Source organism: Pseudopodoces humilis, chromosome 1 (genome assembly GCF_049639895.1).
Source record: "Pseudopodoces humilis isolate 2021_Gansu_Grassland_sample_001 chromosome 1, ASM4963989v1, whole genome shotgun sequence".
Classification (NCBI taxonomy): Eukaryota; Metazoa; Chordata; class Aves; order Passeriformes; family Paridae; genus Pseudopodoces; species Pseudopodoces humilis.
The window spans coordinates 52,053,062-52,080,088 of record NC_142200.1 but is presented as its reverse complement, the minus strand read 5'-3'; the positions used below and the strand labels follow the sequence as shown (position 1 = coordinate 52,080,088).

General features: G+C 38.7%; 1 protein-coding gene across 3 annotated transcripts; it reads left to right on the top strand.

The window, feature by feature from the left end:
• Positions 1–734: 734 nt before the first annotated feature.
• AFG3L2 (AFG3 like matrix AAA peptidase subunit 2) lies at positions 735–25,063 on the top strand. Of its 3 annotated transcripts, none has more exons than XM_014257602.2 (17): positions 735–880; positions 5,866–5,965; positions 6,445–6,492; positions 6,984–7,099; positions 8,008–8,160; positions 10,332–10,406; positions 11,803–11,927; positions 14,228–14,501; positions 15,053–15,190; positions 16,970–17,123; positions 17,709–17,816; positions 17,966–18,091; positions 19,141–19,251; positions 19,822–19,937; positions 20,905–21,105; positions 22,733–22,927; positions 24,049–25,063. In XM_014257602.2, the coding sequence occupies exons 1-17, from the start codon at positions 752–754 to the stop codon at positions 24,289–24,291; spliced, it is 2,412 nt and encodes an 803-aa protein (XP_014113077.1). In that variant the 5' UTR covers positions 735–751; the 3' UTR covers positions 24,292–25,063. The 3 variants fall into 3 exon arrangements, with proteins under 3 accessions (XP_014113077.1, XP_014113072.1, XP_087915922.1); XM_014257597.2 differs by having other exon boundaries at positions 6,445–6,513; positions 11,806–11,927; XM_088059796.1 differs by having other exon boundaries at positions 6,445–6,513.
• The last annotated feature ends 1,964 nt before the right edge of the window (positions 25,064–27,027 follow it).

Genomic DNA, 27,027 nt, shown 5'->3' with positions numbered 1-27,027 from the left:
CAGAACCAGGGCAGGGATTTTCCTCTTTTATTCAGCGCTGGTGAGCCTACACCTCAAATACTGCGTTGAGTTCTGGGCCCCTCAGTTCAGAAGGACACTGAGGTGCTAGTGCGTGTCCAGAGAAAGGCAGTGATGCTGGGGAAGGGTCTGGAGCACATGTCCTGTGAGGAGCTGCTGATGGGAGCTGAGGGTGAGCTGGAGAAGAGGTGGCTCAGGGGTGACCTTATCACTCTCTACACCTGCCTGAAAGGAGGTTTTGGCCAGGAGGGGGTCGGTCTATTCTTACAGGCAAGCAGGACGAGAAGACATAGCTTCAAACTGCGCCAAGGGAGGTTCAGGTTGGACATTAGGAAGAAATTCCTCACAGAAAAGGTGATTAAATATCGGAATGGGCTGCTCAGGGAGGTGGTGCTGTCACTGAAGGTGTTTAAGGAGAGCTCGGACGTGGCACTTGGTGCCATGGTCTAGTTGACGTAGTGGTGTTGGGTCATAGCCTGCACCCGATGATCCCGCAGACCTTTTCCAGCCCCATTGACTCCGGGATTCTGACAGACCCGTCCGCCCCAGGGAGGGCGGGGCTCCGGTCGTGACGGCGATGGGCGTGGCCAGAAGACGGTGCGTGACCTCGAGGGGCGTGGCCTCCGCCGGGGGGCGGGGCCGGAGGGTGCCCTTCGGACGTAGAGGAAATGCACGCGGCGGCGCGGTGACGTCAGGCGGCGCGGGCCGGTGGTGACGGCGGGTCCGGGCAGCCATGGCGCACCGGTACCTGCTGCTGGCGCGGGGCGGCGGCGGCTGCCGCCGGGGGCTGCCCGGAGCCCCCCTGCAGCAGCTGCTCTGCGGGAGGGGCCTGCTCGGGGGGGCAAGGCCTTGCCTGGCGCAGGTGAGGAGCGAGGGCGTCGGGGGTCTGGGGTCTAGGGTCGAGGGTCGAGGGAGGGCCGTAGTGGTGGCGGCGGCGGGCGGCCCCGGGGCGGGGAAAGGCACTCCGCTGCTCTGAGCCGAGGGCGCCTCTCTGCTGCCCGCGGCCTTCCCTGGCTCGTCCTCACCCCGTTCGGAGGACGCAGCCCCGGCCTGCTCGGTACCGGCCCTTCCGGGCAGCGGGCAACAGGGCCGGTGGGTGAGCGGGCGGGCTAGAGTGCCGCGCCTCTCGGGCTGGAAGTGGCAGCCGGCTCCCTGTGGGAGAACCTGCGGGCTCCTTCGGCTACAGCGGAGTCGCTTTGCCGAAGGAAGACAAGGCGACAGCCCAGAGCTGCTGCTGCATCCCACCGGTATTTTAGGAGGTTGACGGGACCAAGGATTTTCTCTTCCCAACTCCTCTGCCATGGATAGGGGCACCTCCCAATACACCAGTTTGTTCAGAGGCCCATCCGATGTGGCCTTGAACACTAAATTACAGCCTCTCTGAGCAACCTGTTACAGTGTCTCACCATCCTCACAGTAAATAATTTCTTCCTAATATCTAACTTAATTTCTCCTCTTTCAGTTTGTACCCATTACTCTTTGTCTTATCACTACAGTTCCTGAGAAAGAGTCCCTCTCTGGCTTCTCTGTAGACCCCCTTCAGATACTGTAAGGTTGCTGTGAGCTCTCCATGTAACTTTCTCTCCTCCAGGCTGAGCAGCTCCAACTTTCTCAGCCTCTCTTCGTAGAGGAGGGTTCCCAGGTTCCCACTGGTTTCCCAAGTGCTGTGTCCCACGTAATGCCAAAGTTCTTCCATTGCTTTCTCAGGATGATGATTTGTGTTAGGTGGGTCTGTGACTGTGTGAGAGACTGAAATGTTAAAGATTAATGGCTGAGTGGTTTGTTTTGGGTGCCAGTGTTCTGGAAAAGAAGAGCCTGGTTGTTTGCATCCCGGGATTGCACAGTGCAGTGATGCCATGGACAGTCTGTGTGATGCACCTACAGTCTGTGTGTTCATTCTTAGTAAAATGGCCTTTACTGTCAGCTGTTACAAGGTGTGCATTACCCTTGTTGACAGCCCTAACACAGTGGAGGAATGATAGGCTTATGTGGCTGCTTGGGATAAGGAAGATGCTTAATTCCTCTCTCTTTCATTGACATCTTGAGGGGGTTGCTTTGTTTTCCTGTAGCATAGACTAGTAAACAGCCACACCTTTGTAGGTATGAAGGTTATCTCTAGGATAGTGATAATTCTGAGACAAATACACACCAGAAGGATGTTAGTAGCCTTGTTGTCAGCACAAATATGTGGTTTGCTGACAACAATAAATAAAACATTGTCAGCAGTGCTGCTGATCTATCAGGAAACTAATTCTTTTTTCTTTAAACATAATTTAATGAATTCCTATTTGGAATCAATCTTAGGAAGTGGACTTTGTATTTATTCTAGCATCTGGCTGTGTGTTTAGACAGAAAAATGAGGATCTTTGTTCCATAAAAGCCATTACTTTTTTAAATTTGTCTTTCTTTAAAAAAATATGAGTAGCTTAGAAAGGCTTGGGTTGGAAGGGGCCTCAAAGTATCATTTTGTTACAGCCCCCCTTGCCATGGGCAGGGACACCTCCCACCAGACGAGGTTGCTCAGGGCACCATCCAGTCTGACGTTGAACACTTCCAGGGTTGGGCATCCACAACTTCTCTGAGCAGCCTGTTGTGGTGGTTCACCACCCTCTAAGAGTAAAGACTTTCTTCCTAGTTTGTAGTCCAAATCTCTACTCTTGTAGTTTAAAAGCATTTCCCCTTGTCTTATCACTATTTGCCTATCTAGAAAGTAACTTGCATTAAGTTAAATGTCTTTACCAGCTTTTTGTTGTGTGTTGTCCCCTCTTCCCATTATGTTTATATGTAATATTTTGGTGGCTGTTAGATAATTAAGACTTTCGGTTTAATTTTACTTTGATTTGGAATTTGATAATGGACAAAACCATAAACTTCCAGCTTTCTAGAATTAACAGATTCTCTATCCTATCTGTATAACTAAGCAAGTGGATTTTCTGTTGCTGCTTTGTGTAGCCTCAGTTTTCTAAAAGTGGCTTGTGCTTACAAAGTTTTGTAAACTTTTTAAGTAGTTCTGCTTGTGGTCTTGGGTTTATGTGGCTCTCTGGACTACTAACATTTTATGGGTTATTTTACCTCTAAAACTGACCTTTGTATATTTTGCTTATTTAGAACTTACATTTAAAAAAGGTCTTGATTTTTGGGCTGATGGCACAAGGTTTGCCTGAAAAAAAAAATCTTTTTTTTTTTTTTGTTTTGTTTTACATGCAGTGAAATTTTTTGCCTCTGACTGGGAAACACTTGGCAAGAGTTTCTTGGTAGAAGCCCAAAACAGCATCCAGTCAAAATGTGCTCCGTTTGCTTTCTCTCTGTTTAGGCAGCTTTCTGTGACATTCCCATAACCAGACAACCCAGGGACAGCCCTTGTATCAGGATGATTATTTTTTGTGCTGATGTTTTAGAGAATTCTTGAATATATCCAGTGAGGGAGACTCTACAGGCTCTCTGAGCAGCCTGTTCTAGTGCTTAGTCACTCACACGGTAAAGATGTTCTTCCTCCCATTCAGATGGAGCTTCCCCTGCATCAATTTCTGCCTGTTGCCTCTTGTCCTATTGCTCAGCACAACTGAGAAGAGCCCAGATCCATCTTTCTGGCACCCTCCCCTCAGATGCTTAAAGACAATAATGGGATCCCCTCCCAGCTGTCACTTCTTGAGGCAGTCAGGTGACACTGAACATGCCATGAAGTCGGTTGTTCCTTTTTCTCACAAAGCAACTTCAAAGCACTCAGCTTTCTGCATATTAACTTGACAGGTAGCTGCCTGTGTTTGTGGAATTTAGGATCTGTAGAGACAATCCAGCAAGAAGCCAGTCCCATTATTCAGGTCTGCCCCAAAGCTCTGTCTGCTTACCCTTCTCTCTCCTTCACTTAAACTATTAACTTAATTCTGTAGTAAACCTGTGCTGGTCTAGCCAAGCCAGGCAATTAGATTTGGCTTACTTAAACTTTTCTTTTAAACATGAGAAGTTGTTTTGTATTAGTTGGAGTAAAATTAGTTTATTTGCAGTCTATTTGCAAATAAAAAGTAATCTGAGTTTGCAGAAGAACTCAGTCCCTAATTTTTGTGTGTTATGGGGAACCACTGACACAGGAGAAAACCCCGTTGTTTCTTTGAGTTTTGTTAGTTGCTGCAACATTCACTGCCTCCCTGTATTTGAACTATACATGATCTATGGCAAGCTCTTTTTATTTTATTGCCCACATGGCTGCATCACACTTGTTCTAGAACTACTTCTAGGAGTACAGATGGAGTTGCTTATGTTAGAGGTTATAGTGTATTGGACTTAGTAGCTGTTCTCTACATTAACTTCTCTCTAGACTATCTGCACTACACATGCTGCTCATAATCAGTAAAATACCCTCTTGGATTTTCAGTATCAGATTTTATTCAGAAACATGCAGAGGCACAAAACTAATGGCTTGATCAAGCAGCCCAAGAATTCTTAGCTCAGTCTACAGCAAAAGCAAGGAATGAGAACGTTTTGGTATTCTTGGTTCCAGCAGGTGGAACTGCAGGGATGCTTGAAATAAGTCTAATGTATTTCATCATTTAATAAGGGGTGGAGAGAGAAGCTCCAGACAGAAGATTTCAGCAGAATTCTAGCATTCTGTTAATGAATGGCAGCCTGCCTAGGGTAGTTCTAGTGTGCAGTCAAGTAATCGAAAGTTTCTTCAATATGCAAAAATAGGTTTTGTTTACAGCCGCTATACCTTGGCACTGTGCTTCCTTCACAGAAATAGTCCTAGAGGTTTTAGTTCCCAGATGGATGTTTGCTGTCTTGCAAGGATACTTTGAGTCATGTTTTCAGGTCCTGCTGCTTTTCAGTTAGTGTTGTTTGGTTTTTGCATTTTACTATTTCTGTGTCTGTGGTTCTTTAGGTATATAGCTCCCAATCAAAAAGAACAGGAGACTGACTGCCTTTATGTGGCAGAAGGGAGTGGAGGCAGAAGGAAAGTCAGGAAAATGTGGGGAAATCTTGGCATGAATAATATTTTGTTTCTCAGAAGTTTTGGAAAAGTTTATGAAAAGGGGATTTTATCTGAAGTATGTCCTTCCTTAAGAAATCAGGTATGATTTCTCTTGAATAAAATTGCAGTTTACACTTTTTTAAAATATTCAGCTACGGTAACAGGATTTTGTTAAGAATTAGAAATTAAAATTTCCCTCATTGCACTTAAATGATGAATAACAGTAAACAGCCTTAGAACAAGGAGCAACAGGCTTAGGTTTGTTGTGGTTTTATAACTGGATGTTTACCCACATAGGGCTTTAGATCTTCTTTTTGAACTGAGATTCCTCGTCTGTTTTAGTTTCTTAGCTGGATATAAGGATTGTCTGCTACATCCTGTTCTTTTGGATCCAAGTAGATCTCATATTCAGAAGCTACAGCTTCTTAACTATTTGAAGAAAGGTTGCAGACAAAACATGATTCAGTGCTGTGTGGATCATGCTTGTACAGCCACAGTTAATGTTGCACTTTAATGTCATTCAGCTGGTATGATGAAATGTTTAATTGAATTGAATTCAATGTGTGTTTAATGTTCATAGCTTGTAGTGTTTTCTGCTTGATTTTTCTCTTTTATTAAAGAATGTTTTGTTTATGTGTAAAATGAAACTCTGTTCTTAACAATAAGAATAAAAATCTTACAGTAGACTCATTTGATGAACTTTTCTTTTTCCATTGTTGTCTTACTGTCTGGTGCACAGCAGTTACTACAAGGTCTGTTGTAAAGTTCCACATATAAAATAGTGTCTGACTAGCTGCAAGGCTCTGCTAGAGAGTTTGAAGATTTTTTTGGTATCTTGTTTTGTGGTTCTTGTTGCTTTATATTTATTTTTCATCTTTCAGCTCTGTGACCAAGTTACCCCTGGAGTTACTGCTGATAGAAGCACTGTTTTGGCAAGTGTAATTGCTGCTTGCAGAAGGCTCTTCTCTCAACCTCCCAAAGGTGACTGTAACTTTGATTTGTGAAATGAAGCAGACTGCTTACATACCTTGCTGAGGACTACACTCACATGCCATTTTGGTTTATTGTCTGTAGGGAAGTCAGCTCTTGCACTAACCAGCCTTTAATCTTGAGATGGAACATTTGATTTATAGGATTTTTAGGAGCTATTAAAGAACAGTGTGGTTTGCTCAACTTCACAAGCTTTCTGTTGACCTAAGCTTCTCTATCTCTGGTTAGAAGATAGCTTTACTTCAGATTATTAAATACATGTGGAATTCTCCTGTCAACACAGTAAATTTATTTATGGAGTAAATTTATTTATGGTAGAGCTTTTCAACAAAAAGACAAGAACAAAGCTGGTTTTGCAGTCTGTATGTTCCTAGCTTCTTTGCTGGTGTATACGTTCAGCTTGTGATGACTGTGATCAAAGAACTGTAAAATAAAAACCAGTTATGAGCTTCTTTTCTCTTTCTTAATAGGATTTGAAAAGTATTTTCCCAATGGGAAGAAACCTAATGGAACTAAAGGTACGCCTGGAGAAACAAAAGGTACAAAAAGCTGCTTGTCTTTGGTTCTTTGTGGAATGTGTATTCATTACATAAGATTTTGGCATAACAATTGTGAGTTTGGATTTTAGGTTTTTTCTTTATTTTTCAGGGAAGATATTTCTGCACCAGATTTGTTGAGAAGTGCAAATTGATACATTTTTTATTATACATGATATGAAAGCAAAATAATGTTCATCTTCTGAAATAGTATTTATTTTTATGCTTCTGATGGAGGGCTGTCCCTCAATTATAAGTTAATGGTCCTCTCTTCTGGTCATAACTGTCTCTCTTAATGGACTATATATCTAGTTTTCTATGGAAAATGCTGTTTTTCACATCATCTAATTATTGTAGTATTACAAACTAGTACATTTTTCAGAACATTTCCTTAATGTAACTAATAAAAGGTAATGTTGGATTGGCATAAGATGCAAAATTTTATATATTTATTTATTCATTGTTTTTTTAAGAAACAAAGCAAGCTACTTCCAGACAACCCAGTGGCACTAGTAGTGGAGGAGGTGGCAGTGGTGGAAAAAAAGGTGGCAAGAAAGAAGAAACTAACTGGTGGACCAGATTACAGAAGGTTTTTCCTTTTAAATATCTTTATGTCACTATTTTATCTTTGTGAAATAACCTTGCATGATTTTGCCTTTTAAAGCTATATTCTGGTTGTCCAAATCTTGCTCAAGCCTCCTATGCCAGGCCTTTCATAGCAACTGGCTCTAGGTGGCTCCCCACTCAGTGTCTTTCATGAATAACTGTTTTGTACATAAGTCCAGATGCATCTACCTCTGGTTCAGGAATGTTAATGAATTTTAAGCTGTGTGAATGAGGTTGCTAGTAGTCAGTGTTCTTAGTGTAGCCTTAGACCTTTAAAGGCCTCATGTTTCATTTCAGTGTCAATTTGGAAAACTTTCTGACCACACAATACTCATTAAATGTACTTTGCTCTTATGTGTTTTGATCTTAATGGAATACTTATGTGAGTTTCCCTTTGAAATTTATTGCCATTAGCATTTTCTAACACAAAGATGATGGCACCTAACAGTATAGGAATATAAAGAATGTTTTTGGTGCATCTAATGTTTTTCATGCTTCTTGTTTTTGTTTTTGGCTTTTTTTTTCTTTTGTTAGTTTTTTCCTTTACTTTTTGTCAGTCTTGTATGCACTCCTGGTGACCAAGGATAATTGTTTTAGAATGGAGGCAGAAAGGTCATGTGATTTTTTTTTTTCTAAAAGCAGTAGTTCATAGATCAAAACACCTCATTACTATTTGTAAAACACTTAAAGATTTTCTATTGCTGTAATTACTCAGTTTTATATGAAATAGCTGAAATGTATTCATACAACAAAGCAGGCCTTTGTTTGACATTCTCTGTAGCAACCTTGAGGGCAGAGAATAGAAGGTACAAAGAAATACCAAAACCTGCTTTTTATGTGCTCACTGTATTACAGACTTTAAATTTTGTTTTTGTCTTCTTCATTTCCTAGGGTGACATTCCATGGGATGTCAGGGAGTTTCGGATGTATGTAGTGGGAAGTTCTTTTTTCTGGACAATGGTTGTATACTACTTCTTCTTCAGAGTCCCTGGGAGAGAAATCACCTGGAAAGACTTTGTCAACAACTACCTTTCTAAAGGATTGGTGAGTGGGGAGGGGAATCAGTGTGATTGATTGGACATCAGAGTGCTGAAGATGCTGATTTCTGCCTCCCCACTTAAGCTTGTGTGTCTGTAGAGTGAGAATTGGCTCAGTGTAATTTTTAAGGGAGAAAGGAATTAGCTTTCATTTTAATCAGTTCCTAGATCTGATTTTCTGGATGGATGTGTGAAGATTTATCTCATTTCAAGAGAGGAGAGGGAATAGCAACTCGGGACAAAACTTCTGTTGGATAGCTCTTGTGGGTGCTGGTATGAAGGGGCAGTGGTAGCCACACTCTCTGGGTATGGCTTTACACTACAGGTAAGCTGACTTAAAGAGACATGCCAGCTGCCTTTGGAAGAAGTTTACTCCTAACCTTATCACTTGCATGAGCCCATCTGTCTGAGAGAAGAGGTTTTCTGCTTGTTTCATGCCTGAATTCAGTTCCTTGGGGAATCTGAGAAGCAGCAGTGAGAATAGAAAGGGATGGGTGGGGAATGGAAGAGTCCTTTCAGGGACAATACATTGGCATCTCTTCATCAGCCTGTGTTGTAAAGTAGCCTCCTCTCTTTGTTTTCTTCTCTCCACTAGGAGCTTCTGCTCCAGTAGGAGCCACTACTGGAGCAATCGATTTTATCATCAGTATCCTATCTCTCTGTAGAACTTGGCAGCTTTCCATACTTGGAGTAATAGTTTGGTGATGCCCTAAAGTTCGGGAGATTATCTTGCACAGGCTTTTTCCACTTCAGAAGCCACTAGTTCTTTGCTCTGTTTCCTCCCTGCTTGCAGCTTTGCCTACAGGTTAGGAAGGCATTGGTTTGCTTAGTCCTCTATGTTTCAGACCTAGAGGGATTTTCTGTTAACACTAAATTAACCTTCCATTACTTTGGTAAGCTGCTGAGCAGGGTGTCTCATACCTTTCTTTTTTAGCTGATCTAACTGATCAGAGCTGCTCTGTATGCTTCTACCCTTCTGCCTAGACTGTCTTATAATTGGTCCTGTTCTAAGTTAGTGATTTTGTACATCTTGTGAGAAAAACCCATACTGATTAAATTTCTGAAGCAATAAGACACTTAACTTTGTAAGAGGCGTAGTTTAGCTGCTATATTAAACAAAGCCTGAAGCCTCCATGCAAAAAAAGCATTGTGAAAGTATGCTGTTGCACAAAACAAAGTTTCTTGTGTCTTTGTAAGATGTAGTGTGGATATTCAGACAGGCTAAATGTGTAGCTATCAAGTGCTGTTGGCTGCCATAGTAGTGGGGAGAAGACTGCACTGCTGGAGTTGTGTGCTTTTCAAAACAAAGGTGTTCAGGTAGTGTTGTGTGAAATCAGGTTAGTTCTAGAGTGACTTCTTAGCTCATGTTTTGCTTCAGTTCTACCAGAAATGGCCATATGTTCATATGAGTTCAGGGAATAGCCTTACTAACCTGTGAGCAGTTCAGGCCCAACTTCTAAAACTAGATTGCTAGTGTTAAATGTTTGAAAGATGTTAAAAACGGTTATTTTATGGAAAGAGGAAGAAAATGTGGAAAAACCTTTGGCTGACTTCTGAAAAGGCCCTGTCAAATCCAAGAAACTAACCATTGGAGGAGACTTGTAAAGAAGATCTTAATGATATAAATCTGCTAAACCCATAGCACAGTTCCTAGGTTTATATGTTATCTGTTACCTCAGCTACCTACTTGCTTATCTGATTGATGTTACTGTATTTAATATTGTAGCACAGGAAACCCTTTCTATTAGAGAAAACAGTTGTAAGAGCATAGTTCAGATTTCCCTCGCTTTGCTCGGTTTGGTTTGTTTTGAAAGCTGCTATAAGAGTTTGGAATCATATAACTTACTAGTTTTGGTGTTTGAACACTGAGACAATTAACTATTGTTTATTTTACTGTAACTGATTTTCACTGAGGCATGCATTGAGTTTTTCCTTGAGAGAAGGGCACTACATTAGTGTTTCAATATAAATTTTGATGTGCCATTATTCTTTTTTTCCTCATTACGTATATGATTCCTAATGACAAACTCTAGACCGTGGAACTGTCCTGCTGTACATGATTAATTGTAGTTTTCTAATTGGAAAACAGAAATATTCACATTTGTTATCTGAAGCTGTGGTGGAAGCATAGTAATTGTACACTCTTCACTGAGGTTTTGTTCTTTTCTCCTCCTACAGGTGGACCGACTTGAAGTGGTGAACAAACGCTTTGTTAGAGTCATCTTTGTTCCTGGAAAGTCTCCCCATGAATGGGTAAACACTTTTTAATACATGCACATGAGATATTAGAAGGAGCAGAACAGTCTTTATCTATAAAGTTTGAGGCAGAAACTTGGTCTGGATCATTAATAATTTCTTAATCTAAAACATATTTTCTTGTTACATTATCTTACATTGTGTGTTTTTCACTTTACTGTATTGGTTGTTTTGCCATATATACTTTTAAACTATGACAAGTAGTTCCTTTCCAGCACTATGCTTTTTCATACAGATACTTAAACAGGAAGAGCAAGAAATTGCTTAAGGTTCTGTATTTTTAACTGCTGTTTTCCATCTGCTTAAGAAAATCCCAGACTTAAGTCCACATACTTGGGAACCTTTTCTGTTCCAGGCTGCTTTTAGCCAGATACTTGAGAAAACAAAGAGAAGTGTTTGTTTCCAAAGTATTTATTTAATGGAGTTGCTCTTCTAGTAGCACAGAGATGAATAGACTGATGCAGGTGAAAATTTTCCTAAGAATGATGCCCAGTGGCAGGGACCTATTAAAAAATAAATAAAATTTTAATGGAAAATTCAAAGAAGCATTAGAAAAGCTTTATCAGGTTGCTTCTTTTTAGGTGGTGGAGCCTTTCTTAACTGTCTTTCTGAAACAAGGTCTGCAAGTCCCTCCTGGGTAAAGTGAAATCTGCAGTAATTACTTAATCAGTGGGTTTCAGTGTGGCTTATTTATACACCTACTCTTTAGCCCACATACAACCAGTTGCCTTCATTTCCCAATCAGTTAACTGCTCTGTTTTTTCTTTTTCAATGTTATGGTAAGGAGGGACTAATCAGGCAGGTCATGGTGCAAAAGGGGAGACTTTGTTGAAAGACCACATCTCAACACATCTTGAAAGTAATGTCTGGATTTTTCTTTCTGGTCTGTGATAAATTTTATGCTGGTGTTTTGTTTTTTTGTTTTGTTTTGTTTTTTGTGAAGACAGCTGACTTTAAAGCTAGTATAAACCTCTAAAGTTTTTCTTAAGCAAAAACCTTAATCAGAAGGGCTGAGACCTTCAAATGAAACAGTAAGTTGTGTGACTCCTTTGTTTCTGGGTTCAGTGCTCTGACTATATAGCTCCCCTGTAAAGATCTGTTTATTACTCCCTTCTGCTTTTTTCTGGAGGAAATTCCAGGATTTCCATCTGTTTAAAGTGCCCTAAAACTATTGGGATTTATCATTTCTTAAGAAGCAGTGACAGATAGCATTTTCAGGCTGGGAGGCTTCAGATTAGTTGTGTGCCTCTTGCACCAGTTACACACTTGACAAGGCAACTTGAACTTAGTGCAAATCTAGCACTTGCACAAGGAATTACCAGACTAGAAGAAGCTGACTTGTAGTGAATGTGAAGTAAAACAGGGCACTTTGTGATCTCTGCTTTTTTCCCAGCAGTACGTCTGGTTTAATATCGGTAGTGTGGACACTTTTGAACGGAATCTTGAGACTGTGCAGCAAGATCTGGGAATAGAAGTGGAGAACAGATTGCCTGTAGTCTACTCAACAGAGAGTGATGGGTAAGAAGTTGCTTTAAAAAGTCTCTGGTAAAAAAAAAGGTTGTATTTACAGTAGTGAAGTAGGTTTGTAATACACATACCTTATGCTTCACTAGGTGGCAGTATTATCAGAATAACGATCAGCTTGGGTATATTTTTGAGTATTAAGTGTAAGAGAAGCTGTTCAGTACTTTGTCTATAAAGAAATCCATATCCTCTTACTCTAAATATAGCTGCTTATTATATAAAGGTTTTACTATAACTCCTTTCTTCATTTAAGCCCTTCCTCCCAGTGCCTTTTACTAGAGCAAGAGTTAGCCAGGCACAGCAGCAGAGCTCCAGGGATAACACTCACGTAGATTTTTGAACAGACAGATTATATCATAGAACCTCAATATATTGGCTGAGATATTCTGGGCATCAATTTTTGGCCAAAAACTAAGCATAAAAATTCTGAGGCCTTGGAAAAAGCAAGAAATGGGTGATTAAGTAGATTAAGAAATGGGTGATCACACTAACCTGCCTGTCAGCAGAAACTGGAAGATGCATCATGCGCTTAGTTGTTAAGAAAAATAGTACTGATGTTAGATTTACAGCACTGTTGCTTCCAATTAGGGAATAATGGCTCTGATAGTAAGTTTGTGTTCTTTGTGTTAGCCTTATGTAGCTGAATTTTATTGACCTTATTTAGAAGACAATAAATGTGCTTCTCTGATGTATTTTTCCAAATGGCTTAGAATACAAATGTAATCTTGTTTCTTTTTGGTTCTAAGTGAACAGTTTAAAAGTTACTCCTGCTGATGTCTAAATAGATTTTGTATCATCAGGAATTTTAACTTTGGGTGTAGTAGCTCATATGACTAACAAAAATGGCTCATTTACCAGCTCTCTTGTGTTTACATTCTTGGTACTTGGGGGTATTTGTTTTGATTTGGGGGAATGGAGGGGAATGTCTTGGTTTTTCTGCAGCGTGTTTTACCAAGCTGCTGCTGCGTGTTGGTCTTGGTGGCAGCAGGAAAAATGGTGGCCTTAACTCTGGGCAATTGTGCAGCTTCAGACAGAGGTTTTTATTTCCCTGTTCTACATACTGCTGCCCTCATTTCTCTGTTTCTTTATAATGGAGCATGCTCTTAAGGATGATCCATAAATAAACCTGTTGAGCCTTTGTTTAAACAAACCTGGGGAAAAGTGATAGTCAGAGCAATGCAGCACTTGTGCAAAAAGACTGCATGTCAGCCTGAGGCTTCTCACAACAGACTGGGAAAAGTGGGTCAGTTCCTATGCCTTCTTCAGCCTTGTGCAGACCTTTACTTCCTGAATCCCCCTTTCGGACCACAGCTCTGGTCGTTTCCTCCTCAGTGTCTGTTCTTCATATAGATATTTATGTATATTGCTCTGCCCCAGGAATGCCACAGTAAATAGGAGAGAGCAGCAGCTATATATAATCAAAGTACTGATGTTCTGTTGGAACAGAATCTGCTGCATACCACAGCAGAGGGAAAAATCCTTCTTTTCCTCTTTATCCCAGGAGTGTGGGTTATCAGTAAAGTTTGGAAATCCTGTGATCATTTATGATTGTGCTTCTTTTCTGCATTTTTGTTTTTGCCGAGTGTGGATAGAATGTCATGTGAGTTGTTTGTTGAAGCCGTTCCTTTTCACAGGAAAATCTATACAGTGCTCAGATACTATGATAAAGAGGACTATGTTAGGGTTTTTGGCTTTAGCACAGAGCTGTGCTAGAAAGCTGGAGGACAATGGACAATGAATAATAAATTAAAAAAAAAAAACCCAAAACAGAAACAAAAGACCCCACTGCAAGAAACCACCCCCTCTCCCCTGTAAGTCTGTAGCCTTGAAAATGTAAATGGAAACATTGAAAGAAGAAAAAAAATGTAAGAAGCTGGAAGACCTGAGGGAAGAAGAGCGTGTATTTTGGAGAGAAATTTCTGCTTGAAGTAGTAGGATACACTGTCTGTATGCTATGTAATGCAATTTACTTTGAGAATATAACCATTTGCATAACATAGATACTTTGGAAAAAACAAGCTACTTGTGTTTATTAGGTAATGCAATTTTTCCTCTGTAAAACTCAGCAATGTTGCTTGATTTAAAAACAAGCAAGTATCAGTATAACAATTTGTTATTGAATTTATTTTGATGGTTTCTCAGTGTGAACAACCTACAGAAATACAAACATTACAAATTATAGAGTATTAGTCCTGAATTAACTGATGATGGAACCAATATCTGATATGTGTTATTTGCAGTAATGCATTTTTGTGATATGTTTCTATTTTTTTTTATTTTATTTTTCTCCATAGATCATTTCTCCTCAGTTTGTTGCCAACAATTCTGATTATTGGGTCATTGCTGTACACATTAAGAAGAGGTCCTGCAGGCTTGGGTCGGGCAGGGCGTGGAATGGGTGGACTTTTCAGTGTTGGTGAAACTACAGCCAAAGTCCTTAAGGATGAAATAGATGTTAAATTCAAAGATGTAGCTGGCTGTGAGGAGGCCAAATTAGAGATAATGGAGTTTGTTAACTTCCTGAAAAATCCCAAACAATATGAGGATCTGGGAGCAAAAATTCCAAAGGTAAGGGAATGATGACTTAGACTTTATTCTTCTAATAATCCTTAGTATTCTAAACTGTGCTAGGGTTGTTTACATATGCAATGATTTCCAGCTTCTCTCTTCTTCCAATCAGAAAAAAAATAAGTAAGCATTAAGTGTCAGCAGTGTAACTGTGGTGCCAGAAGACTTGCCTTGTGGAATAGGTTATCTGTTCACGTGGACCAGAAATGATACACATATAGCATCAATCTTGCTAATAGTTATTACAGAATTGCCTTTTGGCTGTGCTGGCTGGGGAGTCCACTGGTGACATATCTTTCTTTTTCTTTTTTAGTATGTCAGTCAAAGAAAATACTATTGCTTCCTGTAACTCTAGGACAGCATGGTAGTATTGTATCTAATTTGGTTTTCCTTTTTGCTCATTTAAAGGAGGGATTGATCCTCAATTATTTCCTTGTATGATTCTGACTGTGGTGAAAGAAAAAACAGCAGACTCAATATCATAACATATTATTTCATAGGTTTAATATTATGTTTTCATCATGAGGAAAATATACCTGTTTCTCTTGCAGGGGGCAATTCTGACAGGTCCTCCAGGTACTGGGAAAACACTTTTGGCTAAAGCTACAGCTGGAGAAGCCAATGTGCCATTTATCACCGTCAATGGCTCAGAGTTCTTAGAGATGTTTGTTGGTGTGGGTCCAGCACGAGTAAGTGTTTGGCCTTGCTCTTTTCTTTCATTATTGGCTGTTGAAAGGACATTGTCAGGTTTGGGAAACAAACAGTTTGATTGAAGCTGAAGTTCTTTCTTCTATGCAGATTTCTCACAAGTGATGCCAGATGCACGTCTAAACACAAAAATCATCAGTGTATCTTTAATAATAAAAATAACTATATATAATTATACTAATAATAAAAGTAATAAAAGGCAGTTCACTATCTGCTTTCAGGCCATTAAGGATGTGCCTCTTTTCAGGTGCTTGAGAACACAGAACAGCACTCTTTAAGCTCTGATCTGAAGTAAATTTACTAGCTGGATCAAAAATCTGTAGCTCATTTGATTACTGCTATGGGAATGCCTCCTTCTCTAAATCCTGTTTCTTCGAAGAACTTTCTTCTCTTTGTAGTTTTAAACTCTTAGCTGTAAAGAGTTCTCTAGAACACACAGATAAGCTTCTGATTGAAATATTACTCAAATGACATGTTTCTGGAGATCAGGTGTCTTAAATAACCAGATATATGTCTAATTTTTTTTTTTTGGTGCTTTTCTGCCTTAACTGTATCAAGAAATCTTATTAAAAACATGTAAAGTGGTATAAACAAGTTACTAATGGTAATTAATTGTTATGGTAATTAAAATTTGGGAAAAATATTAGGTATCCTAAAATAATAGTGATACTCAGACTTCTGTTGTCAATAGATACTTGAAATGCCCCAAAGCAAAGTGACTTAACTTTTCTGTACTGGACTATGAAAGTGCTTTTACTATCCAGTGAAATCTGTCGACACAACTTTGGCTGGGAATCAAGGTTTCAACACAGTTGATAATCTCTGATGCTTATAGAAAACAACATGAAAGAGTATTTTACTTTCAGTTCCTGTTAAATTTATTTAATAAGGCAGTTGTTAGTGATGCTAAATTTATCATTTGTAAATTGGAATGTGCTAGAACAAAACTGCTCGCACAGCCTTGGTTTCCTTGGTGATTTTTTAGTGTATATGCATTTATGGAAACTTTCAGTTTCCATAAATGTATATACACTAAAAATAGTTGTATGATTCTGGGTTTCTGCTTATTCCAGTGAAAAGACAGTTCACTTTAAGCATCTGACACTTGTTTATCTTGTTCCTTCATTGTACTTTTTTCAAGAAATCTGTGTGACTTTCTATAGTGCAGCCTACTGTCCAAAATTTGCATCTATTCATGTCTGCTGTACAATTTTTGTCATCAGAGAAGCCTTCTGTAATTACATCACTAATGTATAGAATAGTAAAGCTCTGAGCTGCATCTAATTCTCACTCAGGTCAAAATTCTTCCATTAATTTTTCTTTTCCTGTTTGCTCCGGTTTGATTCCTCAGTTGTAGATATGTTAACTGACTGAACTGGTTTTAATGAGGTCCTTCTGATACATTTGGAAGCAGAGCAACATTGCAATGTTGCATCTAAAATTCAAGTCAGATTGTGCTGCAACTACTGTAATAGTTAGTATCTTGCTTAAAATACAAAAGTCTAAAAAAAATTTAATCTATCTAGTCATGTCCTGGATGTTTTTTCCAGACTTCTTGAAGTTAATTTAACTTCCAAATGAATATTTGGAGGGGAGTTGAGTAACTTATCATGAGGGCTGCCTGAATGCTTTGGAATGCTTTTTCAGAGCCATACCCAGTTATACTAATCCTGTTTCTGATGTGCCTCTTCCTCCCTCCCCACCCCCCACCTCAAAAGAGTTACAAACCAGTCTGATACATTGTCTTTTCTTTTGTTAAGGTTAGAGACTTATTTGCTCTGGCTCGTAAAAATGCCCCGTGCATTCTCTTCATTGATGAAATAGATGCAGTAGGGAGGAAGAGAGGAAGGGGCAACTTTGGAGGACAAAGTGAGCAAGAGAACACACTCAATCAGCTCTTAGTAGAAATGGATGGTGAGTATTTAATGTCTAATATTATGTTACAATAACAAGGATATTGGAAAGAACTAATATGCTTGTGCAGACCTGCTGACCAAGATTTGGATTTTAGCTTAAGTTCAAATTGTCTCCATTTCCTAAAATAAAGCATGGTGACTCACTTTGCTGCAGCCTAATATTTTACTAAAATTCATTCAGAGGAAAAGAACCCTTATTCTGTATCTCCTAACTCTTTGTCATAGTTGAATAGGCAGAAAAATTCTTCACAATGAGACCTGTCGGTCTGTAAAAAAATACAGCTAGCCATGCTGGTTCTGCAATTTTCTGAGCAGTTAATCTGTTATTGTATTTTGAAGATAAAGCAGGATTTGATATAGTACTTCACAAAGCAGAGCCCAAGGCCATTTTCCTGCTTGTTGCAAAAAGCTGGACAATGCAGCAATAAATAGAAATATTTTCAGTTTTAAGATCCTTTGTATAAACTGTCAGTTCTTACATGATCCTGTAAAGTGGACAGTCTTTTTATTTCTGTTTTTGTGGTTTTTTTTCACAGAAAACTATATTTACATAGCTTTTCTCTTTATCACTCTTCTTTAACAGGATTTAATACAACCACAAATGTAGTCATTTTGGCAGGTACTAACAGGCCAGATATTTTAGACCCTGCTCTGATGAGACCAGGACGCTTTGATAGGCAGATTTACATTGGTAAGTTTTATCTTGTGCCTGTATCATTCTGTGTTTGTAGAACACTGCTGAAAGACCCTGCAACTATTTATAGTCTGGCTTCCTTGCTCACACTCAATTTGAATGTACATGTGTGAGAAAACTAAAACCATGTGTCTTCTGTTTTAAAGGACCCCCAGATATAAAAGGAAGAGCATCCATTTTTAAAGTTCACCTTAGACCTCTGAAATTAGACACTGTCTTAAATAAAGATAACCTAGCAAGAAAGCTTGCATCGCTAACACCTGGGTTTTCTGGTAAGTGACTCCTAATGCCACTATTATTCTCCATTTACTATTTAAGCTGTAGATATTTGATTTCCCTACTAATTCTGGTTTTCTTGCACCTGATCTTCTGGATGGCATTTGATTTAATTGCATTTACTGGCACAGCCTGAAATTCTCTATGCCTGTTTGAACAAGTAGGAGATTCCTAAGGGTTTCAAGTTTTGTCTGCTTCAGTCAGGGTGACATGAAAAGGGAATTTCTTCTGTCTTCAGTACAAGCAATTCAAAGGGTTTTGATTGTTATCATTTGTGTATGTGTGTGTGTGTTCTTCCTTTGTTTGTCCTTTCCTTTGTTTGTTGCATTCTTGAACATTTTTGGAGAAGACCTGGGTTTTGTGGAGTTTGTGTACATATTCTGTAGGGGAATTTGTTTCTGGATATAAAAATCAAAAACCAGTGCAGAATTCAACTACCGGTCAATACAGATTTTAAATTAATTTGATTATAAGCCAGTGGTGAGAGTTCTCACATCTATTCCTAATTCAACACTTGTGAATTCTTCACTGGTTTTTGGTCTATATAGAACTGGTTTTCTGAGATTTCACTGTCAATGTTTCTGGCAGCTACAGTGATGATGTTTAAACTAAGTTATCTCAATAGCAAATATTTTTAACAAAACATGGATGACTTGAAATCAGTAACGTGAAATGATACCTTTTAAAGCTATTTGAGCTATACAGAATTCACATGTAGGAAATGTATGCAGCTAAATATATACTACTTTAAGTATAATCTGTCAAAGACAGAAGAGGAAGGCGAGATGTATCAAACAAGTACTTCAGTGGTAATAAACTTTATTTTGTGGCTGTCTACCTATAATAAGAAAAATCCTAAAGCCTATAACTGTAGTACATGTATTTAAATATATCTTAAATAATTAAGCTATTTTGGAGCACATTACCTTTAATTTTCAAGCTCAGTGAGAGTTTATAGCAAACTAGTTATAGATAAGGTTATCTTCATGCTAAACTCAGAAAAATGTTGAAAAGGATCAGTAATTCTTGCCTTCTCTGCTTTTAGGTGCTGATATTGCTAATGTTTGTAATGAAGCTGCTTTAATTGCTGCGAGGCATCTCTCAGATGCTATAAACCAAAAGCATTTTGAGCAAGCAATTGAAAGAGTTATTGGAGGTAGGTGTATTGCATCAATTGTTTCTCAAAAATTGTAATAGACAACTTCCTTTTTTATTTGTATAGGAAGCCATGCTTTTGAATCTTTGTCCTGCTCTTCAAGGTTGTTTTTTTTTTTTTCTCTCCTAAACACACCTGAGATTTAGAAAGGAAGTATCTTTTCTATGTTGCTAACTTCTGTAATAGAGGAAGGGGTACAAAGAGAAATTTCATCAGGACACTTCTCTAATTTCTTCAAAATGGCAAAAGGAAAAACTTTGGATTTAGGGATGCTTTTAACTGCTGCTAGCCTGAAATAGTCTAGAAAATATTTTTAAAGTGCAAATGTTTTATTTAAACAATTAAATATTCTCAAGAACTTTGAAACTAGAAAGTCTAAGGAAGAGCAAGGTTACAGTGAAACCTAGAAGATGCAGATTTCTAAAACTTGCAGGTTTAGGGGGGTGTTTAAACTTTTTCAATAGATCATATGCATGGCCTCTAAGTATTTCTCACCATCTTTCCAAATGAGATAAAGGATTTCAGAAGCGAAAGATGTCTGAAACTATTAATTAATTTTATTTTACAAAGGTTTGGAGAAGAAAACTCAAGTACTCCAGCCAGAGGAGAAAAAGACAGTAGCATATCATGAGGCAGGGCATGCAGTTGCAGGGTGGTTTTTGGAACATGCTGACCCACTGTTAAAGGTAAGAAGGCTAATTTGAACTTGTAACAGTAGCACGGACATCTTTCTCTTTGTGGTGTTTTCCCCCTTAATGTTAAGAAGATATATATATACATATATAAAAATATATCTAATATATAAAAAATATATATAATGTCTATAGTATAATTTAAAAAGCAGTGTGTGTCAATTTTAGAGTACATTTTGGTTTATTTCTTGTAACTTTCTTACTGTTTCCTGACTTAGCTATTATATTGTTTGTAGTATAAATGTCCTTTGAAAGTGAGAGACCTTTTCTTCCCATGAGTCTGCCTTCCTTGATGGCTGCTTTTTCTCTGAGGCTTTGGGTATTCATCAGTGGCTTAAGTTACTCTTACCAGGTTACACAGGTATACTTCAGGAATATGTAAGGCTACATTTTAGTTTGTTTGCTTTCTGTTTGGTTCACAGTGTGACAAGTTGAATGCAGAGGAAAAAGCACCCCAACCTCCCAAAGTTGCTTTAACATTTGTACTTTTACATAGCTGTGTTTTTAATCTCATCTCAGGCTTAAAAATAATATACAGTTTACTGCTGGAAGAAAGGTCATTAGTGAATGTGGAGATTCCTTAAATTGTTCAGAATGCTGAAGATGGAGAAATGCTATGTCTGTTACAGAGTACATAATGCCCAATACATCACATTCAAGGAGTTGTGGACATTAATTAAAATGGTATTTTTAAAATATCACACAGTTTTTAGAGAAGATATGACAGTGGTCTTACCTTTCTTTTCCAGATATTCTAGTAGTTGTTATTCCAGTTTAGAGCTAGCCAGGGCTTTTAAGGATAAAACACAATGGGGGCAAAACTGTAAACGGAAATAATGTCTGAAATAAACCTCAAGGGTGAGTATGGTGTAGATTGTGGTATTAAAAAGTAGGTTGACCTGAAGAATGCTTTATGGTTTTTAATACTGTTTAGTTGTAGCACTGTTAATTTTGTTTGTAGGTATCTATTATTCCACGTGGTAAAGGACTGGGTTACGCTCAGTATTTGCCCAAAGAACAGTATCTTTATACCAAAGAGCAGCTACTGGACAGAATGTGCATGACTCTGGGAGGACGTGTGTCTGAACAAATATTCTTTGGAAGAATTACAACTGGTGCCCAAGATGACTTGAAGAAAGTTACTCAGAGTGCATATGCTCAGGTATGGGCTTCAGTGACACTTCTTTGTTTACCATTTTCTATATCTCTGACCTAACTATTATTTTGATATCATGCAGTTTCATCAGATGTGTCCCTCAAAAGCCTTGTTTCAGATAACACTGCACGAATAAACATCATGATGTTGTTTAGAGATGCTGATGACTCAAATATTTTATTTCAGTCTCATAACAGCTGTCTGTGCATTAGGCTTCAATTACTGCCCTGCATCTGCCCACAGCTGGGCATACATGTTGTGGTTTGATCCAGTTGGATTCAATTACATGTGGAAATTGTTATACTTATTTTAAAATGGAATTTAGTGCTTAGATTTGATAATATCATCCTACATTTGCAATTGCCCAGTGTCAAGATACCATTTGGATTGACACTTGAAATTCAGACAACCTTTTATGAAAGCACTATTTGATGTCAGTTAAGGCTGTGGGAGTTAAGACATCGGTTTATGTTTGTATCATATTAACTAATGTAGATGAGTAGTTTAAAATGTTATCAATGCGGTGACTCACCTAAGTGTGACTGTGGGCTACATATAGGTGTGTTACTACATTTCCTGCATCAGCACAAAACGTGTCATCTCCTAAGGTGCTCACAAGGAGCAAGAGACATTTTGGAGTACACTTACCTTCCCCTGCAGCTTATCCCCAAACCCCACCTACTTCCTGATCTCGGGCATGCTTCTTGTTGCCTCAGTTCTGGAAGTAAATGTGTGATAATATCCTGTTAATTCCATGAAATCTTCAGTGACTCTTGTTCAGTTTTAAATTTAAAAAAATAAGTTTACTTATTGACTTAACCAAAAAAAAAAGTATCAAACTTTTCTTAAGAAGAAAACAGATTAAGATGCTTGGTTCTAATGGTGAGATCTCTTTGAATTCTGAACATTCGTTGTCGTACCTATGTGGATCTTGCTAGACTGAGAAGTGCTGCTTTAGTAACCATCAAATTGATAGTAGCCATGGAGTGAATAAATAAATAGCTGTTTGAACTTGCTTCTGCCTCTGCTGGAGCAAAATCCAACTTAAAACATCCACATTTGGCAACCGGACAAGTCAGTATTCAGTACTGAGTCAAGCAAGATAAGAATTGTTTTCACATTTGCAGAGGAGTGTCTTGGGATCAGGAATAGCATATGATTTTTGGACTTGGTAGAAAAAAATCTTCAAGACCCTCTACTTTAGTACTTAAGTCAGCTTATCTTTATGTGTGAGTAGAATACATTAAACTTTAGAAATATTTTGAATTGGCAAAATACTTCTATTTCTGGTAAAGGAGGAAGGGTTTTACTGTTAAGGAAGGCTGAAGTGTTTTTTGTGTAGTATCTTAGAATTTAAACAGCAAAGCACTATGCGTACCATTAGTAACCACTTTAAAATGGTGTTATTTGTGTCCTTCACTTTAATCAGTATAAAGGAAGAAGTGAAAGTAAATACATGTGTGTTAACTTCAGTAGACTTTGAGTTTTCAGGGAAGAGTTCATGTTACAGGAAAAGATTGGATTAAAGCAAAATTATTTCTTCCTTTCCTTTTTGTTGGCTATATTTTACATCAACATACCCTAAAATCTTGCTGTCTCTCCTTTGTTTATTTGATTTTTTTTTTTTCTTCAGATTGTTCAGTTTGGTATGAATGAAAAAGTGGGGCAGATTTCCTTTGATCTCCCTCGTCAAGGAGACATGGTCTTAGAGAAACCTTACAGTGAGGCCACTGCCAGGTTGATAGACGAAGAAGTGCGGTCACTAATTAACATTGCCTATGAAAGGACATTAAATCTGCTGACTGAGAAGAAAGCAGATGTGGAGAAGGTGAGAATTACACTATTTTTAGCCACTAAGTCCCAGCTGATAAGCCAAAATCTGAACTGAATTAGTTTTAAGATAGGGACTGTATAAGTATATGAGGAAGTTTGCTCAAAATGCATTTGATGTAATCTTGAGGATGTGTCACAAGACTTAACAGAAATATTCTTTTGTGTTGGAACACCTTTGCGCATCTCACAAGCATGATTTAACTTCCCTCCCTGCTTATGTGGTCAGTATTCATTTGGAAAGTTGGAGGGAAGAGTCTGCCTACTGACAAAGGGTTTAGTAGATGTGATAGGCAAACTTAAAAACCCAAAGATGAAATACCAGGATCCCAAACTTTTCGGCTAAAAGAAGCTCTTGTAAGCAGGGAAGTTCATACAACTTCCTTTCTCTGAATTCCTTTTGAGCATTAATAAAAATATCTTCTTCTGTTCCTGTCCCTTGGCTGCTTGTGATCTACCTCACTGCAGCTGAGATTCAGCTTGTGCATATTCTTTCTTCATGCCACAGACCCTGATACAGCAAAAGGATAATTTTCTAGGATAGACATACAGTGGGCTTATTGACAAGGAGACAAGTTTGTATGAACTCCATAAATCCTGTTGTAGCAGGTCAGCATCCCAAAACAGATCACCAAATGTGGTTTCTGCTGAACAATGAGCTCACTGACCCAAGGCTGCAAACTACTCTGGTGCAGTGTTCACACATTGGTATTTTATGGTGCTCTTGAGCTCTTAGCACAACAGCAGCCTGACTGAACCATCCCCACTGAAGGGAACACTTGTTTTAATCTGTCGCTTAATGTCTTGCATCAGGAAGGAGCCTTTTGGCAGAAGCGAAAAGCTGCTGTTCTGAAGCAGCAATAAAATCAACAGTGACCCACAGTGAGGGCACTTTTCTTAATCTTAAAAGCAGGATTAAAAATAAAATTGTATTTGTGCTCCCTAAATGCTCAAGGAGGAGAAAAGTCTTGTATCTGGTGAATTCTGAAAAAGCAGCTTTTTCTATCAAAATTAATTAATGCCAAATTAACTGTCTTAACAAACTCTTCCAAATAGGACAGCCATCTTGGGTATTTTAGGTATTAATTAATATGTATTACATAACTTGTGCTATTCCAGGTTGCCCTGCGGCTACTGGAGAAGGAAGTGCTTGATAAAAGCGACATGCTAGACTTGCTTGGCCCAAGACCATTTGCAGAAAAGTCTACTTATGAAGAATTTGTGGAAGGTACAGGAAGTTTGGATGAGGATACTTCACTGCCAGAAGGCCTTAAAGACTGGAACAAAGAGCGTGAAAAAGAAAAAGAGGAGACCACAGATGAACAGGTCGCTAGGCAGATCAGAGGTGGGATGCCATTTTAACTGTGAAGTGTGTGCCCACAGTGACTTGGACTCTGGAAGAGAAACAAACTCACCTAGTTTGTACTTCAAAACAAAAAATATTTATTCAACCAAACTGTATTAGGAATGGGTGGAAGAGTGATCTCTTGGGATGAAATAAGGATGTTCTGCTTCTGATGTAAATGTGTGAAATCATCAGTTCACTGGTAAAAGGTGATCATCTTGCATTTACCAGCTGGAGAAGCATACAAGGAATTTGAGCTGCGGTGGAACGCTAGAACCGAGCCTCTCAAGCATTGAAACAGTTCAGATTCATGCACAAACTTTGTAGCACTGGTTTTTTTTTTTTGTTTTTTTTTCCTTTTTTCCAAATGTCTGTAAGCTTAAAAAATCAAAGGGTTTTTCGATTATTTATCTAAACTATACCTGTATGTGACCTGTTTCCAAAAAGAAGAATCATACAAAATGCATTGTCAAATGTGAAAGTCTGGTTGTACAAAGTACTAGCTTTGCAAAACTATCAGCTCGTTCATCTGGTCTTTTCCCCTTCACCTCATTTTGATTTTAGAGTTTGTCTACAGAGAACTGCCATGTAAGTTGACAGTGAAACTGGACACTTGCTTAAATATCTTAAAATATACTCATGGTTCAGTGTCTTAAATTAAGTCTGAAACTGTTTGGCTCTTGCAGTTCTACCAGTCAGTTTTTTACAGAGTTCTGTAAAATATTGAACATATGAATGTGTCGTGTAAATACAGTTTGAGTCAATAAAAACAGGACTTTTCTGAACAAAGCTTGCCTGATTTTTTTTTTTTTTTTTTATTGCTGGTTTCTGGGTATGGAATTCAGAAAAATACAAAACTCTCTGTTAAAACAGGGTAACAGGGTTGTGCTCACAAATACAAAAAGCAGCAACCAGAACCAAAGATGATAAATCAGATTTGTCAGAGTTTCTTACTCATTTGCTTAAGCTAAAGCTATGGGGCTTTTCCCCTGCTTAGTTGAATACAGTTGTCTTGGTAATCTGCTTCTCATTGTTTGCTACATGCTAAGGATTCATTAGGTGGAGAATTCAGCTGTTCAGAAATTAATGGCCTGTCTCCCCCTCCCAGCAGAGAAAAGGGAAGCTTGGTTGGAGGGTGGAGTGGTGGTTATGGGGGCAAAGGAAAATGAACCAATCTGCTGGACCAAAAATCCTTGAAGGGTGATGAGTCAGAGGGCAGGTTAAAAGGATAACTAGTGACTGATTCCATCAGTATATTGCAACATACTGGAAACCAATAGGATGACAAAAAGGAAAAAGTTAATCTCAGTGTTTAGACCCTTGGTTCTTAAAGGTAAATTCTTTACGGAAATTATTCTTTTGAATTTTATTTTTCTTCATGATAGAACTTTATCCATCTGTGATCTTACCTGGCTTTACAGTGAAGAGGAATAAGGGAAATAGAGCAAATACAGCTATTTTGGGTGTATCTACTGGGCCTTTTTATTTGTTAAGCACTTCAATTTTATCCCTATTGTGTTCGTGAAGAATGAATGATAAACAGGAAAGCAGCTTGAAAAAAATATATTTCATTTCCTTAATTACTGTGAGTCAAAGTTTAGAATGCAAAGTTTAGAATTTCAATAGCAAAATTCTTCTATAAAACTCAAATGGTGCGCACATGATAAAGCAGTGACATACCTGTGCTTATGCTCTAGTGTTACATCTTACATGTATTCTGCATTAATGCCTTGTTTGTTTTCTCATCCTCTAATTTAGCTGAACACTTCTTGTCCGGGGTATTCAGTTTGTAGCCAGTGCTGAGGACTAGCTGTGCTTATAAAGATCAGAGTTCTGCATTTCTTCATTCCTTGCTAAATAAAACCAACAGAAAACTCAGCAATCAAACACCCAACCCCCAAAATCCTTAACCTGACTCTTCACAATGGCACTACCAGACTCTAAAAAAATCATCTCCAGATGATTTCTCTTACTCCCTGTTTGTATTTACTAATAACTTCCATTCTTGTTCAGTTGCAGCATGCAATTAATAAGTATATGAAAATGGCCTTACCTCTCCTTTACTTTTGCCTCTGTTTTAGAGGAAATGAACTTGCTTTCTTAGCCTTATGTTACCTGGTCTTAATATTTTGTGCCAAAAATGGCAGAATTTGATGGAATTTGGAATCAAAATACAGAAAAGCAACCAAAAAATAGCTATTTACCTAAGCTGCTTCTTTGAAGAGGATTGCTAGCCTCCTTCAACTCCCAGATTTAGGATGTCAGGTGGTTGAACATAAATCAAGAAAATCAAGTTTAGTCTGTGCCATGGCTGCCAATTATGCCGGATTAATTTTTGTTGCAAGCACACTGAGCAGTGCTGCTTCAGCTACCAGGGGCTTGAGCAGCACCAAGAGAGCTGTTGAGTTCCCTGCTCCTCCCAAGGCAGGGAGAAGGAGCAGGTCTAGACCCTCTTTCCCAGTCTGACTGTTCTCAAGGGGTGACCACATTTTCCTAAGGAATACAGTGCAAGAGAAGGAATGGAGAGCATAATCTGAGCAGTGATTGTGGAATGCAGAGAAAGCAAGAGCCTGAGGTGGCTCGGTTAAGGCAGCATTTACAAGGACTCTTCTGACTGTGAGCTGAGAGCCTGCCCCATCCCTTGCTGTCTTTGACCAGAGTGGCTTTGCAAAGGAGCTGACCTATAGAGTTAAATTCCAATTTCTGTCCTGATGACACACCCTCTTCCCAGGCAACACCTTGCCCAGTCCCAG

Excerpts from the sequence above, each read along its gene's own strand:
- AFG3L2 (XM_088059796.1), top strand. The coding sequence starts at position 752 with ATGGCGCACCGGTACCTGCTGCTGGCGCGGGGCGGCGGCGGCTGCCGC. Across the intron at positions 10,407-11,802 it reads GAAAGTCTCCCCATGAATGG|CAGTACGTCTGGTTTAATAT; the intron begins GTAAACACTTTT and ends CTTTTTTCCCAG. Across the intron at positions 22,928-24,048 it reads AGAAAGCAGATGTGGAGAAG|GTTGCCCTGCGGCTACTGGA; the intron begins GTGAGAATTACA and ends GTGCTATTCCAG.